Source organism: Sinocyclocheilus grahami, unplaced genomic scaffold, assembly GCF_001515645.1.
Source record: "Sinocyclocheilus grahami isolate Dianchi unplaced genomic scaffold, SAMN03320097.WGS_v1.1 scaffold442.1, whole genome shotgun sequence".
Lineage (NCBI taxonomy): Eukaryota > Metazoa > Chordata > Actinopteri > Cypriniformes > Cyprinidae > Sinocyclocheilus > Sinocyclocheilus grahami.
The window spans coordinates 1,927,154-1,943,987 of NW_015505621.1; the positions used below are offsets into that span (position 1 = coordinate 1,927,154).

General features: G+C 34.0%; 1 protein-coding gene across 1 annotated transcript; it reads left to right on the plus strand.

Annotated features, from left to right (window-relative positions):
* The first annotated feature begins 670 nt into the window (after nucleotides 1-670).
* On the plus strand, nucleotides 671-14,481 carry abtb1 (ankyrin repeat and BTB (POZ) domain containing 1). The gene is made up of 12 exons (XM_016234051.1): nucleotides 671-1,113; nucleotides 2,678-2,740; nucleotides 2,828-2,883; nucleotides 3,935-4,079; nucleotides 4,153-4,312; nucleotides 5,504-5,549; nucleotides 5,634-5,750; nucleotides 7,618-7,730; nucleotides 8,592-8,690; nucleotides 9,152-9,319; nucleotides 10,894-11,094; nucleotides 13,243-14,481. Exons 1-12 carry the CDS (start codon nucleotides 1,058-1,060, stop codon nucleotides 13,447-13,449), a joined length of 1,431 nt encoding a protein of 476 aa, XP_016089537.1. The 5' UTR covers nucleotides 671-1,057; the 3' UTR covers nucleotides 13,450-14,481.
* The last annotated feature ends 2,353 nt before the right edge of the window (nucleotides 14,482-16,834 follow it).

Sequence of the window (16,834 nt, forward strand, 5' to 3'; positions counted from 1 at the left end):
ATTAATTAATTTATTATGTATAATACATTATAAAAGTAGATTTAATGCATTAATTATGCCTTGTTGTAATGCACCTTATAATGCATTGTACAGTCGCATGAATAATTGTAATCACAGTTAAAACAATATAACAATCGATTTATCCTTACACTATGCATTTTAAATTCTCTTATAATTTTTACAACAAGATATAATGCATTACAACACTAAAAAATGCTGGGTATTATGTTTTTTATATTTTTGAATAATTATCTTACCCTTTAATAACCCTTTATAATGCGTTATATGTAAAGGCTTTAGGTAAAGTGTTACCGTATATACTTATCTTTGCAATGTAAGACGTTTTCTCCTAATAAAATTAAAATGATAAATCAAATGATATAAACATGAACTGAAATAAAATAAAATATACAAAACTTTTTTTCAGCTAGTTGCCAAAGCAACATTTCTTGCTTTAGTTTAGTACTTAAGTACTTAGCCTACTTTTTGTTTAAGTACTTCAATTGAAGTACTCAAATAACTAAAACTAAATAAACCAAACCTAGAAACTCTTTTACTAAAATATTAAAATAAAGCCTAATGCAAAATATTAACAAAAACTATATTAGAATATTAATTATACTAAAATGACACTGCAAATAATAAATCAAATTCTGAAAATGCATGCATTAACGATAAATCAAATGCCCGAATCCAATTTCATTTGATCATCTGGGGTAGCACAGACTATAGCAAAAATGAAAATGGAATATAATTTGCCTTTGATAAAAAGATGTAGTAGCGTCAGTAGGACTGTTTATATTCCAGCACCGTCCTCCAGAGGGCGCTGTTGAGACGCACGTAAAGCTCAACTGTACGTACACAAATCTGCTTCCTGTTTACGTTTGTTGAGCGCTTTCTCAGTGCGAGAAGAAACAGCAGACGTCGCGAGCTGCAGCTGGAAACAGGCTCCGCGTTAGTTTTGTTCAGAGCCGTCGCTGTCCGTGCGCCTGCAGCCGACCCTGTCTCTTAGACAGGCCGCTTCAATGCATTTCAGAGAAGCTTTACCGCCGCGCAGATGGACGCTGTTGATCTGTTTTCAAGCTGCAGAAAGGGCGACATTGCCAGAGTGAGGTCCGACAGCTGATGGCTTCTTGTTGTTGTTTTGGTTTGAAGTTTCGCATGTGGACAAATGTGCATGGCCTATTTATTCTGAAGATATTTTATATGCAGATATGCATATGGAAATGAGCCTCTGTGCAATCTCTAGACTCCGATTTCTATTCAAGCAAGTGTACACTGACCTATATTGTCTGTAGATAGTAGTCATAACTGAGCAAATATGCATCACTTTACAATCTTCAGATACATGTGCATATGTAAACAAAAGTGCATGGTCACTATAGTCATAACTGTTTATGCGCATCTGAGCAAATGTGCATGGGCTACATGTATGCATTATACTGTATAAACAAATGCATTTCGTATTTGTATTAAATGATCTAGACATTGCATATGCTTAACTAAAACAAAACCTAAGTAGTTTTAATTTCTGTTAATGTATTCATATGTATAGATATAATCTAATCTGTGTTTAGAGACTCATGCAAACAAATGTGCTATTTTTTGTTGCATGTACATATGTGCATATGTTTATATAGTTTGTGGATATTGCATATTGCATATCTGAACACACATGCAAATATGCACAGCCTACCAAATCTCTCAATTAAATAAAAACTGAAATAGTCTTTATTTATATTTAATCAAATGTGCATTTCCTACGTAATATTGTGAGACTGCATATGTGTAGCTATATAAACCAATTTGCACGGTCTAGGTATAGTGTTTGGAGACTGTAAGCATAAACTATGTCACTTTTAAATAATGTGTATGCATGTCTAAGCAGTTGTGCATGGCATATGTGTTATGTAGATACTTCATGTACGTTCAGTAGTCAAGATGCCATTACATTTCTGTATATAATTACGTGTGTTTAGAGACTCATGCAAACAAATGTGCTATTTTTTGTTGCATGTACATATGTGCATATGTTTATATAGTTTGTGGATATTGCATATTGCATATCTGAACACACATGCAAATATGCACAGCCTACCAAATCTCTCAATTAAATAAAAACTGAAATAGTCTTTATTTATATTTAATCAAATGTGCATTTCCTACGTAATATTGTGAGACTGCATATGTGTAGCTATATAAACCAATTTGCACGGTCTACGTATAGTGTTTGGAGACTGTAAGCATAAACTATGTCACTTTTAAATAATGTGTATGCATGTCTAAGCAGTTGTGCATGGCATATGTGTTATGTAGATACTTCATGTACGTTCAGTAGTCAAGATGCCATTACATTACTGTATAGAATTACACTTTTCAAACACCTTTGGTTGATGGATATGCTTGTAACACTAAAATATCAGGGTGGCTTTTCGGTGGCGATTTGTTTGGCAGTAATGTTGTGAAATAGTCAGACACTCTATGTGACCCCAGAATTAGAAGGAAAAGCATGTGGGTCTGACAGATAACATGTTGTCACTGTATTGGCCCACATACTGGAAGTACTGTACTCGATCTGCTGATTTCTTGTGTTCAGTTCTGAATGTTTTATTATTATGTTGGTTGTAATGTATCTGGTCTCTGCTTTATCTTCTGACGTTTCTTCCATCTTCTCCAGATACCTGGTTGAACAGAGGGATGTAGAACTGAACATCAGAGATAAGTGGGACAGCACACCTCTGTAAGACTGCTCACTTAGGCTTATTTCCTTTTATTGTCTGCTGTAATGAAGTCTCTGCCTGATATCTCTCTCTGTCTTTGTCTTCAGGTATTATGCATGTCTCTGTGGACATGAAGAGCTGGTGCAGTACCTGCTTGCCAACGGTAAATGCTATGATGAGAATTCATACCTGACTGGAGCATTATAATCTGCACTGTATAGTCAGATTTGCACGATTGTGGTACAAGATAAAGCCTGAAACACTTAAAAATGTCAAAAAAGTTCATTAAAAAAAGTCATTCTAAATCTTTCCTAAAGAAAAAAGTTTTTCTTTTTTCAGCAAATAGTCAGTAAACGCAGGTGTGCAACCTTTAGAAAACGTTCAGATGTGAAACTATTCTTAAAACTCCTCTCTATCTATCTATCATTTATTTATGTATTCATTAATTAATTCATTTATTTATTTGTTTTTATATATAGGGTGTGTGATTTTTATAACCCTGTTACCAAAATTTGAGCATGTCAAAACACAACTTAATAACTTTATTTAAAATGATGGGACTAAATGTTGGCTTGCAGTTATTAATGAATCTATATTTCCCATTAAAAACAAAATATGTCTGCACTGCTTGTTTTTTCATAATAAGGTTGTGTGCAAATGTGGTACAGAGCTAATATAATTAATTTAATTTGAGTTCAATAGATTATGTAAATTATGTCTGAGACCTGAAGACATTTGTTTGTAAAAAAATATATATATTTTTTTTTTTCTTTAATTTTGTAAAAGTTTATTTTATTTTATTTTTTACAATTTACAATAATTTCATGAGATTTTTGGGGGGGGGGCATTTATTAATTTAATTTTTTTTTTAAATTCTGTAACCCTATTACCAAAATTTAAGCATTGCTAAAGAGTTTGTGATTTAAAAAAAAAAAAAATTGTGATATAACTGGACAGAGTTGAATTGTAGATCAACAGATTATGTAATTTATGTTATTATATTATCATTTGAGTTGTATTCAGTCGAGACCTAAAGATGTTTGATTGCTTAACTTTTCATGCTACATTAAATTTTATTTTAGATAATAGTTTTTCCATCATACATAATAGGTCTCACTAGAAATCAAATAGATTTTTTGTCCTCAGCTATTGTAGACAAACTGTATTACTAGTATTTGTGAAAGTGCATTACAGGTGTGTGTTTGCTGTTTCAGGAGCAAAGTGTGAGGCGAACACGTTTGACGGCGAGCGCTGTCTGTACGGAGCGCTGAGCGACCCCATCCGCCGCCTGCTCAAAGAGTACAAGCGCATCACGGCGAAGGCCATGCAGAGAGACTATTACGACCAGTTCCTGCAGACGTGAGGACCACAAACACAAACACAAACCACGGTCACTTTCACAAACTCACTGATTGGTGCTTTCCCCTTGCAGGCTTTTGGAGCAGGGAAACTACAGCGATGTGACGTTTATGGTGCACGGTGAGATGTTTAAGGCCCACCGCTGTATCTTGAGTGCCCGATCAGAATACTTCGCCCACATGCTGGAGACCAAGTGGAGGGGGAAGAGTGATATTACCCTCAAACATCCACTGGTAGGTGTTGTTTCACTGCACACAAATCACTTTCACTGTACTGATTCCCAGTCTGCGTGCTAGCCGTTCTGTGCCACATGTGTGGAAGCCCATTATTTCACAATTTCGGCTTTCTTTTGACTTTTTTCTTAGAATTGTGAGATGTAAACACATACTTGTGAGATAGAAACTCGTGACTCAAATGTGACTTTTATCTTGCAATTCCAAATTTACATCTCACAAGTTTATATTTTATAGTTCAGTTTTATAGTTTACATCTCACAATTCTGATTTGATTTGTTTTTGTTGTTTTTTATTATAAAAAATAAAAAAAGGTTCTTGTGAATTTTTATCTCACTATTCAGACTTTTTTGTTTACACTACAGAATTAAAAATACATGTAATTGACTTTTTCTCTCACAATTGCAAGTTTATATCTTGCTGTTAAATTTATATCTCATCATTCTGACTTTTCTTTCCCTCACAATTCTGAGTTTATAGCTTGCAATGACTTTTTCTCAGAATTTGGAGTTTACATCTTGCAATTCTGACTTCACAGGATAAAAAAAAAAGACTTTTTATCTGACAATTCTGACTTTTTTTCTTACTATTGCGAGTTTATATCGCACATTTCTGAATTTATATGTCATAATTCTGAGATATGAAGAACTATATGAGATATAAACTCAATTACCTTTTTTATATTCTGTGGCATAAACAGGTTTCCATACAAATGATATTATGTCAAAGGAGCCCGGATGGCATATTATTTGCGAAGCATACTTTTTCATACTTTCACAGAAATAAGAAAATTGGGAAATGTCACTTTTTTCTGAATAGTAGGTTATGCCACCTTTTTATAATTTCGGATGAAACATATGTTACATTTACATTTGATTCATTTAGCAGATGCTTTTTTCTAAAGTGACTCACAGTACAAATGAGGAATACAATAAGCAATTCATTATAAAGGGGCAAATAAACACTAGAAGTGCTTATAATACAACATTTCAGACTTCATTTAGAACAGTAAACACTAGAACTGTTTTCTTCAGAAGGTGTTAATGCTACTGTTCACATCTTCTTGAGCTGCTTTAATTATCTTCTCCCCAGGGTTGTCTTAAATTAAGAACAGACTTTTCTCTCTTATAATCTTTTATTTCAGCATGCTTCACATGATCCTAATGTGTCCATTTTAATTTCCTTTTCCAGGTCAACCCTGCTGCATTTGGTGCAATCATGCAGTATTTCTACACTGGTGAGCATCAGAGTTTGTAGTAGGTGGTGTTAGTACTCTGGTGGCAGACAGCTTTATTCTTCACCATGTGCTGTCTTTTTCCAGGCCGTTTGGATATAGATGTGAATTACGTGGAGGACTGCAAGCGTTTGGCGAAACAGTGCAAGATCAGCGAGCTGATTGAGGAGCTGGAAGTGAAGTGCAAACAGGTCTATGAGTTTGGTGAGGAGTGTGGTGAAGCTACATTGAAACTCATAATGATTCATGTTAATGTACACCTTGAAAAAGAATTAGCTTCACTGCAAGGTGTTAACAAAAAGCAGATAACTGCATTAAAGTGATACTGTTTTTAAAAGTCTCTTCCGCTCACCAAAGCCTAAAAACAGAAATATTGGCAAATTTTATTACAATTTCAAATAAAGGTTTTCTATTTAAATATATTTTCACAATTCCTGTGATGGTAAAGCTGAATTTTCAGCATCATTACTCCAGTCTTCAGTGTCACATGATCCTTCAGAAATCATTTGAATATGCTGATTTGTTTGCTGCTCAAGAAACATTTCTTATTATTATCAGTGTTGAAAACAGTTCATATATTTGTGCAAACCTTGATCATATTTATAGGATTCTTTGATGACTAGAAAGTTCAAAAGATCAGCATTTATTTGAAATGGAAATCTTTTGTAACATATATGTCACTTTTGATCAATTTAAAGGGGTCATATAATGCTACATGCACTTTTACAAGTAGTTTGAACTGAAATGTGTGTTGGCAGTGTGTGTACACAACCATCCTAAAATGATAAAAATCCACCCAGTGTTTTTTTGTTAATCTACTAAAATCTTTACCCCTTTCTCAAATCGAGCCGATCTCAGATGCCTGTCTGTGTGACGTCACACAGACAGGCCCCTCCCACGATAGTTTGATTGACAGTAGCGTTTCAGCACAGACTGGACTGGAGTCTTACCTCAGACCCGACAAGATTGACAAGATTGACTCCTAAGCGATTGAGGTGTTTTGTTGTTGGATGTAATAATGACTGGTGTCTTACCTTAGACCCGCCCTGAGTGACTGTCATCAGTCCGCCATTGTTTCACCGCCGGAGCAGATGTGGACAAGAATGACTCCTAAGCAATTGAGGTGTTCTGTTGTTGGATGTAATAATGAACATAGCAGTCGTCATTTACTCCAGACATCTGAGCCGCTGAAGACGCGGTTGATTACGTTTGTTTCTGAAGGGAATGCGCCCCCCGAACTACATAAATGCATCTATGTTCGCGTGAATCATTCATACTCCAGCTTCATCTACAGAAGAAGTGAATATAATGTTTTGTAATGAATCTTTGCAAATCGCCTTTCCTAATAAGGTGCTAATTAGCAAGTTTCACAATGAATGCGGCTAAAGTAAACGGTCTCTCTGAGAGCGGCTCGGAAGAAAGGGGCGGGGTCAGCAGAGCTCATTAACATTTAAAGGAAAATGCTACAAAACTGCGTGCACTGAAAAGAGCTGTTTTTACAGGGTAAAAAAGGTGTTTTTTACACTAACATTGAGAAATTTTAACCAAACTATGTTACAGACTTTTCATTAAGACCCTAAAGAATCATATCAACTTGTGGAAAATGGGCATCCTATGACCCCTTTAATCAATTAAATGCATCTTTGATGTAATAATTTGAATAAAAGTAATCATTTCCTTTGAAGTTCTATCACTTTTGAACAGTGATGTATTTATAGGAGGTAATATTTTTCTGATTTTAATGCAGCTATGATTTATTCAAGAAATTAGATGAGTATTTATCTTGCACAAAATATTGTTTAATGTTATTTAATGAAACCTTGCCCGTTAAGTAATGTTAATATGTTGAACCATATTTAAAATGAATTTAAAAAAAAACACTACAGAAAATCCTCAGCGGTATTTATTTTGTAAGTTTTATTTATTTATACATTTTTCCCCCTACAAAAAAATCAGTAATTTCAGGATTTGGGGTAAATTATTTAGTGATGAGTTGGTGAATCAGTTATTTTGCTGCAGTGAGCCATCTAGACAAACTGACTTCTCGTCTCTCTTGTTCTCTCTCTGGCAGTGTCTAATAAGCCTGGGACGTGTGTGAAGGTGTTGACTCTGGATCCTCATGACTTTCAGCTGCAGGATGGAATGGCTCTGCTGGCTGACAGCGCACTTCCTGCTGAGCTGCGGGTGAGAGGATGCACCCAGTCCAACTACAACCTTTTATCACTAGGGCGAAAATTCATATGTGAAGGGTCTGTGGATGCTTTAGATTTTATTTTTTATTTTTAATTATGGGATGTGCGGTTGCCTAGCAACTTGTGGTTTAATTCATAATATTCAAATGCCAGTTCCTGCTGCCCTTTTGGAGCTGGAGGCTTTCCACATGAGGCTCCCTCTCCTCACGAAGAACAAATTTGCCTTAAGGACCTATAAATATTGTCAAAAAAAAAAAAACTTTTACATTTTCTCATGAACTGCACATCTGGTGGAGATGAGTTTCTGGACGTAGTTTTTAAAAGCGTACAAAAATTGAATTGTATTTTTTTTTTTTTTGTGTGTGTGTGATTTAGAAATGAAAATGTAAGACATCAGTGCATCTCCATACACTAATATTCAAACATTTGGGGACAGGACGATTTGTTTTGGAAAGAAATTAATACTTTTATTCAGCAAGGACACATTAAATTGATTCAAAGTGACAGTAGAGACATTTATAATGTTACTTAAGATTTCGGTTTCAATTTCAAGATTTCTGAGCTTTCTATTTATCAATGAATCTTGAAAACAAACATATTTAAGCAGCACAACTGTGTTTAACATTGATGATAATCAGAAATGTTTCTTATGCAGCAAATCAGCATATCAGAATGATTTCTGAAGGATCATGTGACACTGAAGACTGGAGGAATGATGCTGAAAATTCAGCTTTGCATCAAAGGAATAAATTGCATTTAAAAACATATTCAAGTAGAAAACAGTTATTTTAAATTGTATTAATAGTTCACAACATTACTGTACTGATTAAAACTCTTGCTGTTTGATCTTTAGGTTGGATACGGTCAGCTTCCTTTCGATCTAACTGATAGTTTTCCGAGTTACCCTGACATCTGCTTCCGGGTGGACGGCTATGACTTCCTGTGTCATAAGGTCAGTGTTTAACACTGATCATCACGATCCCTGAGTGTTGTAGGTAGGACCATATTATTATTATTGCATAGCCCACATGCAAATACTGTAAAGATATCAATCTAATATCTCTTGGCTACATTTTTCATTACTCAGAATGAGATACATCAGATATACATCAAATAAACACAATATTACAATGTACAATTGCACAAAAGGCTGCAAACGAACAGCGCGCATCTGAAGTGTCTCTGAAGGAAATAATGCATTATTTATCGGCTTTAAGATATCGGCCAAATTTTCTTATCAGGCCGATACCGATAACAGAAAAAATGAGCATTTATCGGCCGATACCGATATGGTGGCCGATATATCGTGCATCCCTAATTATTAGAATGACGGTTGTGCTTTAATATTATATTTGTGGTTTGATTAAAAAGGGTATTTGTGCTGATTAAATGTGTTTGTGTTTATGTGCGCAGGCGTTTTTCTGTAGTCGTAGTGATTATTTTAAGGCGCTGCTGGAGGATCATTTCAGCGAGGGTGAAACTCTGCAGACTCATCCCAGTATTCCTGTCATCACCCTTCATGATGTGTCTCACGATTTGTTTACAAGAATCCTTTACTACATCTACAGCGATAACACTCAGGTACACACAAACACGCTAACATGTACAACAATACACTAAAACTCCTCAATCAAGACTAGGGCTGCACGATTAATCGAATGCGATTGTCATGCGCATTTTGTTAAAAAAGCCAGTTCAGTAAATCATCATCACGTGCTTTCAGATGGAGCAGCATTTATTACACAGAGCCGTATGCTCGTATGCGTAGTTCACTGGCAAGTTACGCAAAAAAAATCGCAGATGATTTTTTTGCGCGATTATGAAATCGTTTGCGATAATGACAGCTGTTTGCATAGCTTCTCAGTGAACTATGGCTCTGTGAAGTAAATGCTGCTCCATCTGAAAGCATGTGAAAATACCCCATTTAATAACATTTTTACTCCAAACTCACTTCATAATGTCAGTCGAGTATTTGAAATAAATCCTTCTGTGAGATGATGTGGCTTCTCACACAGAATAAGGCACGCAACATATTTCATAGTATTTAAGCAGTGATAAAGGCATTGCATTGTAAATATACTTTATTTTAATGAAAATTATAATAATAAGAACTCCGATAAACAGTATATTGCCGTAGTCGTGTGTTTATTAGTCACGTTGAATCAATGAAAGCAGTTGAATCTTCTGTTTATTCAGCTGCAGCGCTAGGCATTTTCTGGGTTTCTTCTGCGAGGCGTATTTGGAGTTTCAGAGCGAGAGTGCCCTCTGGCCTTCGGATGGAGATTTACTACTGATCACAGAACCGTGCTTCACTAAAAGATACGCATGACAATCGCAGCTTCTGTCGAATCGCGATCTCGATTTCATTTCGATTTATCGTGCAGCCTTAATCAAGACTCATCCCATCATCGTAGGATTGGAAGACAAGAAAGTTATTAAACTCAATTTTCCTGCAAACAACGTTTTAGTGTAGTTCTGGCATAAAACAACCCGAGATCTATCACTGTTACTGTGTGAACTAAAATGAAAACTGTTAAAAGTTCAGTAATTGAAATAAAGCAGAAGTAAAATAAAATAAAAAAAAATACTAAAAGTGTTGTGCGAAGTAGAAATATAAAAACGAATAAAATTACTGAAAATCTAAAAATGAAAACTAAGTCAAAATATAAATAAATTAATTGAAGTAAAGCTTAAATAAAAATAATAAAATAACTGAAAAAGAAATGAAAATAAAGGTAAATAGACGACAAAATCAATAGAAAGAGAAATATTTCTAAAAATTAAAAAGAAAGTTGAAAATATAAAAATAAAAACAAAGTAAAAATGTGTATAAATTTACATTTAAAATATGAATATATAAAAAATTCAATATGAATATTTTAATTTATTTGAACCTATATTTACTAAAAAAATATATATGATTTTTATACGATTAGAGCACACTTTATAAGGGCATATTCTTGTACTTTTTTCTTCCAAGTTGACAAAAATGTCAGTCCAGGTTTCTTTCACCTTAAACAGGCATAATGTAGTTTTACAGGACAGTTTTCCACTCTCTCTTTAAGGCAAGTCATCTTGTTTGATCATATTCATTAGCTTCATAAATGCAGCGATCCGTCAGATGTGCTAATGAAGCCTCTGTGGTTGTCTTCCAGCTCTCTCATGAGAACGTATATGAGGTTCTGTGTGTGGCCGACATGTACCTGTTACCGGGTCTGAAGCGTCTGTGTGGCAGGACTCTGGCTGTGCTGCTCAACGAGGAGAACGTGCTGCACATGTGGAAGACGGCCAAACTGTTCCGGCTCTCGCGTCTGGAGGACCTGTGCACTGAATACATGGCCAAGATCATAGAACGGGTATGTGTTCATTCACAAATATGCTGCTTATGATCAAAATTCACATAATTAATGTCCCTGGTGTTATTATGGACCATTTATCCAATCATTTTAATAAAAAATATTTTTTTATTTTAATGATCAAAAAGTAAATGATTTAATATAAAAAATCATATTTTATATAAATGTAAATTAAAAAAAATATTGTTTATACATAGAAATTGATGTTAATAGTTTTATAAAATATATAAAAAAGCTTTATTTAATAATAAAATAATATCTAATTTTATATTGATATATATTTGTAGAATATAAATATAATTATTTTAAAATATACAATATGTAAAACAAATTGTATTAATGTATGTAAATTTTTGTTAAATGTAATTTTATATTCATGTAATTTATATAAAATAAATATATTAAAATAATAGTTAGTATTAATTAAATAAAAAATGTATGATATAAAAATTATTTAATACAAGTATCATATTTGTATAACATAAGATATATATATTATTATTTTTCAAATATTAGAAATATTAATTAATTCATATTAATGTAGTGTAAAAATATATTTTAATATAAATAATTTAATAGAATGTTTAATTTTGTATAAATATAATTTTGTATTTTTATAATATAAAGATATAAAATGTAGTTTTATATTGTAAAAAATGTTTTAAATATAAAAATAAATATTTAGTTTTTATGTATAATAGGTAGTTTTAATATAAAAGACATAATAATTAATTCTAAAATATATAATTTTGTGCATTAATTAATATATATATTTTAGAATTAATTATAAATTCTTCAAAAAAAAAAAAAACTAAAAATAACAACAAACAAACAGAAGTGTAACCATCTGATGGATGAAATTAGGTCCTGCCCTATTTTCTGCCGACTGTTCAGTTTCACTGGAAAGTCACATTACAGAAATTTGCGAATACCATAATAACTTAAAGGGATAGTTCACCCAAAAATGATTTGATGTTTATCTGCTTACCCCCAGGGCATCCAAGATGTAGGTGACTTTGTGTCTTCAGTAGAACACAAACAAAGATTTTTAACTCAAACCGTTGCAGTCTGTCAGTCTTATAATGGAAGTAAATGGAATCACGGCTTTGAGAGTCAAAAAACATACACAAACAAAACCAAATTAAACCCTGCGGCTCGTGACGATACATTGATGTGTAAAGACACGAAACGATCAGTCTGTGCAAGAAACTGAACAGTATTTATATAATTTTTTACCTTTAGAAACAGTCACTAATGAGGCATCTACTTATATATATACAGTGGGTACGGAAAGTATTCAGACCCCCTTAAATTTTTCACTCTGTTATATTGCAGCCATTTGCTAAAATCATTTAAGTTAATGTCAATATGGGGTGCTGTGTGTACATTAATGAGGAAAAAAAATTAACTTAAATGATTTTAGCAAATGGCTGCAATATAACAAAGAGTGAAAAATTTAAGGGGGTCTGAATACTTTCCGTACCCACTGTATCTATGTCTACTATGCCAGAGCACATACATGCGTCACGCGCCAGATGTTGTGAACGCGCTCAGACATTGCGGTGGATCAGAGGTAAAAAATAATATAAATACTGTTTAGTTTCTTGCACAGACCGATCGTTTCGTGTCTTAAGACCTCAATGTATCGTCACGAGCCGCAGGGTTTAATTTGGTTTTGTTTGTGTATGTTTTTTGACTCTCAAAGCCGTGATTCCATTCACTTCCATTATATAACTTACAGACTGCAACGGTTTGAGTTAAAAATCTTTTTTAAGTTTGTGTTCTACTGAAGAAACAAAGTCACCTACATCTTGGATGCCCTGGGGGTAAGCAGATTAACATCAAATTGTCATTTTTGGGTGAACTATCCCTTTAAGTTATTATGGTATTCGCAAATTTCTGTAATGTGACTTTCCAGTGAAACTGAACAGTCGGCAGAAAATAGGGCAGGACCTAATTTCATCCATCAGATGGTTACACTTCTGTTTGTTTGTTTGTTGTTAGTTTTTTTTTTTTTTTTTAGAAGAATTTATAATTAATTCAAAAAAATATATATTAATTAATTAATATTATTAAACATTTTTGGGTGAACTATCCCTTTAATTTTCAACATTGATTAAGGAGTTAATGAATTGATATTTGTTTCAGCTGGTGGAAAGGCCAGAGTTCGCTGATATGATCAGAGAGGATGCTGGGAATGTGGCTGCCAGGCAGGAAACTGATTCCATCCCTCTGGTAGATGAGATCCGTTTCCACATCGCCAGTAACGTCCAGACGTACAGCGCCAACGAGGAGGCCAACCAGAAACTCAGCGCCCTGGAGCTCCTGCTGGCCAGCATCGGGCTGGAGTGCTGAGAAACACAACTAACATGAGGTCTGGAGAGGGCACGGCGCTGACGGATCGATCAAATGCTTTACATGCACAGATAATCCAAAGTAGCAAACTAGCACCACATTAGCAGTAACAAACTAATATGGTCGAATCTAACCAAAACATGCATATATGGAGTCGGTGAGCATCATCTTACAGTGGCCTGTTATGATGCAGTGAAGCTTCCTGTCTTCAGTTGTTTTTTTATGAACAAAAAGAGAGACGAAAGCTTGACATTTCACCGGTCGTGAGCTTTATATATCAGAACAAGTTCTTCATGATATTTGGACAAACGCTGTTCATTCTTCCACATGCGTCACGACAGATGTAGCAGAATATTTAACAAGCTTTATAGGAAACTTTTAAGTTATGAGTCAAAACAATGCTGTTACATCACCGAATATGATTTGAGCCAATGATTCATCTAGGATGAGGCCATTCTTTAAGGAAAGAATGCTTTATTGACATGCATTTGAGAAAAGGAGTGCACTGAAAAAGAATCTTTTTTGAGATTTTCACATTTTTGGTGTTCATGATCAGACTGACAATTCTAAAAATCCTCCAAGAATGAATTATGATAGGATTTCACTTGCGTTCTCTCTGATGTTTGTGTGAAGAGTTTGCCATTTGTTTAAGCAAATAGATAATTATTTATGCCTCGAAATGTGTTCAGTTACATCTTCCAGCACTGATAGAGAAGTTTTCCAGCTTTGCATCCACAGACTTCAGGTAATATGCATGCAATATTTGCATACTTAAATTACTCAATTTAATGAATAAAGTACTTAATATTTCTCCACCTAAACATGTTTTCCTGCATTGCTTTGATTTTGTTTCCTAGCCTTTTATTGTATTTTATGCTGGTCTTAAAGCATATGCTGTGCTCGTGCTCAGCAGCACTTGGTGAGTTTGTGTATGTTTGTTTCTGGAGAAAATCCCACATGCGTTGGCATCGCAGTTTCCTTTCATATGATTTATTGTGGGATGCTCTGAATGAATGAATGGGATGTACATTAGTGAGCAAAAATAAATATTATTTAATGTACATATTACTTGTGGGTCTGTTTGATTTACCTTTGGAGAAGTCTGAGAAGAGAACTCTCAATCGCTTAGGAGTCATTCTTGTCTACATCTGCTCCGGCGGTGAAACAATGACGGACTGATGACAGTCACTCAGGGCGGAGCTAAGGTAAGACTCCAGTCCAGTCTGTGCTGAAACGCTACTGTCAATCAAACTATCGTGGGAGGGGCCTGTCTGTGTGACGTCACACAGACAGGCCTCTGAGATCGGCTCGATTTGAGAAAGGGGTAAAGTTTTTAGTAGATTAACAAAAAAACACTGGGTGGATTTTTATTATTATAGGGTGGTTGTGTACACACACTGCCTACACACATTTCAGTTCAAACTACTTGTAAAAGCGCATGTCGCATTATATGACCCCTTTAATACATATTTATTATTACAAATGTTATTATCAGTCTATTTTGAGTAAAAAATAGCACATTAGTATGTCTTTTCTTTTTACAAATGTATTATTACAAATTGTATTGTGAGCATATTTTAACATATTTTGAGGTTAAAAATTACAATTCAGAATACATCAATGTTTTTTTATGTCGACACTCAAGCCAAATTTATTTACATTTTGACCTTAACATTTAATAGATATTTATTATTACAAATGTCATCAGTATATTTTGAGTGAAAAGTTAAAAATATAGAGTTCAAAACAAAATATTTCACTGTATGTTAGTATTTTTTCTTGTGCTTTAATGACAGCAACACAAAAATTGGTTTACAAAATTGATCAAGAATTTCCCTTTAATACAAAATTATTACAAATGTTACTATCAGTATATTTTGAGAGAAAATGTGAAAATATAGCATAAAAAACATATTCAGAGTTTATTTGTTTTTGTTTTATTTTGCTTTAATGACATCAACACAACCAAATTTGTTTACATACATTTTTATTAATACAAATCTTATTATCAGCACATTTTGAGTAAAGAGTTGGAAATATATTAAGTTAGAATTTTCCTTTAATTTAACAATTATTATTACAAATGTTACTATCAGTATATTTTGAGAAAATGAAAATATAGCATAAAAAACATTGAGTATATTTGTTTTTTTTGTTGTTGCTTTAATGACATCAACACAACCAAATTTGTTTACATACATTTTTATTAATACAAATCTTATTATCAGTACATTGAGTAAAGAGTAATATATTAAGTTAAAAAAGCATAAATTTCACTGTATATTAGTTTTTTTTCCTTCCTTTTATTCTTTAATGACAACAATTAAGCCCAATTTGTTTACATTTTGACCTAGAAGTAGTTTTTTAATTTGATACAACTGTATTATTATAAACTGTACTGTCAGCATATTGAGTAAAAAGTTTTTTTTTTTTGGAGTTAAAAAAAAAATCTAAGTATGTTAATATGTGTTTTTCTTGACGGCAACACTCTGAAAACTGAAATTACATTTCAAAAATAACATTTCGAAATAGAAATGGTGACATTTCTGTATTCCCAAATTGAAATTAAGAGCCCAAATGTTCAGTGTGGTCCCAGAGGTTTTGATCTCTCAGTATTTATGAGAGATTTATGAGCTGCTTTAATAACGTGTATTGAGCACTGAAGGACAAAGCTTCATAGGATTACTTGGATCTTATCCATATTTATCGCGGTTTCGTCACACATCTATGTTATACTGTAAAGCGTCATATCAGCTGTAAATGTTTCATAACTGGACGTCCCAAAAGTGTGCTCATATCAGTAATTGCGTGTGGCAGGATTTACATCGTTTTTAATCAGCACGTAGAGATAAGAGCGCATTTGAAATGTGGAGCATCAGTAGCGATTTCCTCCTAAAATGTTTGAGCGAACGAACACAGAAATGTCTTAAATGAGCAAATACAGTATGTCCCTCCCCGGTTCTAATAGCTTCTAACCCTCTGAAAACTCATTTAAAATACTCGTTTGCTGGAGTTTCGTAACTTGTCAAAGCTTCAGTCTGGGTTTTTATGTTTCTCCAGGCAACAGGAGGCAGAATTACCATGACAACCCACTCAAGTGAGGGATGAAGGCCTGTCAGAGCAGCATCGTTTCTCTGACATCTTTCCCGAGAGCCGTGTGTGTTTGTGATCCCTGAGTCACCGGCACGCCGTGAATCCCTAATAACCTGACAGAGCTGGATCTTTACCGTGAAGAGACTCACTGGTGATACTCAAACTACAGCCACAGATCTTAGATCACTCGCTGAGCTCAGGCCAGGCCAGATCTGCTGATGTCTTCTCACATCACACCTCCAAAAGCACATTTATTTGATTAAGACGAGGTCATATGTGCTATTACTCACAA

What these genes read in the sequence shown, in the direction of transcription:
- abtb1 (XM_016234051.1), top strand. Translation starts at nt 1,058, where the DNA reads ATGGACGCTGTTGATCTGTTTTCAAGCTGCAGAAAGGGCGACATTGCC. An exon ending in TTACCCTCAAACATCCACTG is followed by an intron (nt 4,313 to 5,503) that starts GTAGGTGTTGTT and finishes TTCCTTTTCCAG; the next exon opens with GTCAACCCTGCTGCATTTGG. An exon ending in CACTTCCTGCTGAGCTGCGG is followed by an intron (nt 7,731 to 8,591) that starts GTGAGAGGATGC and finishes TTTGATCTTTAG; the next exon opens with GTTGGATACGGTCAGCTTCC.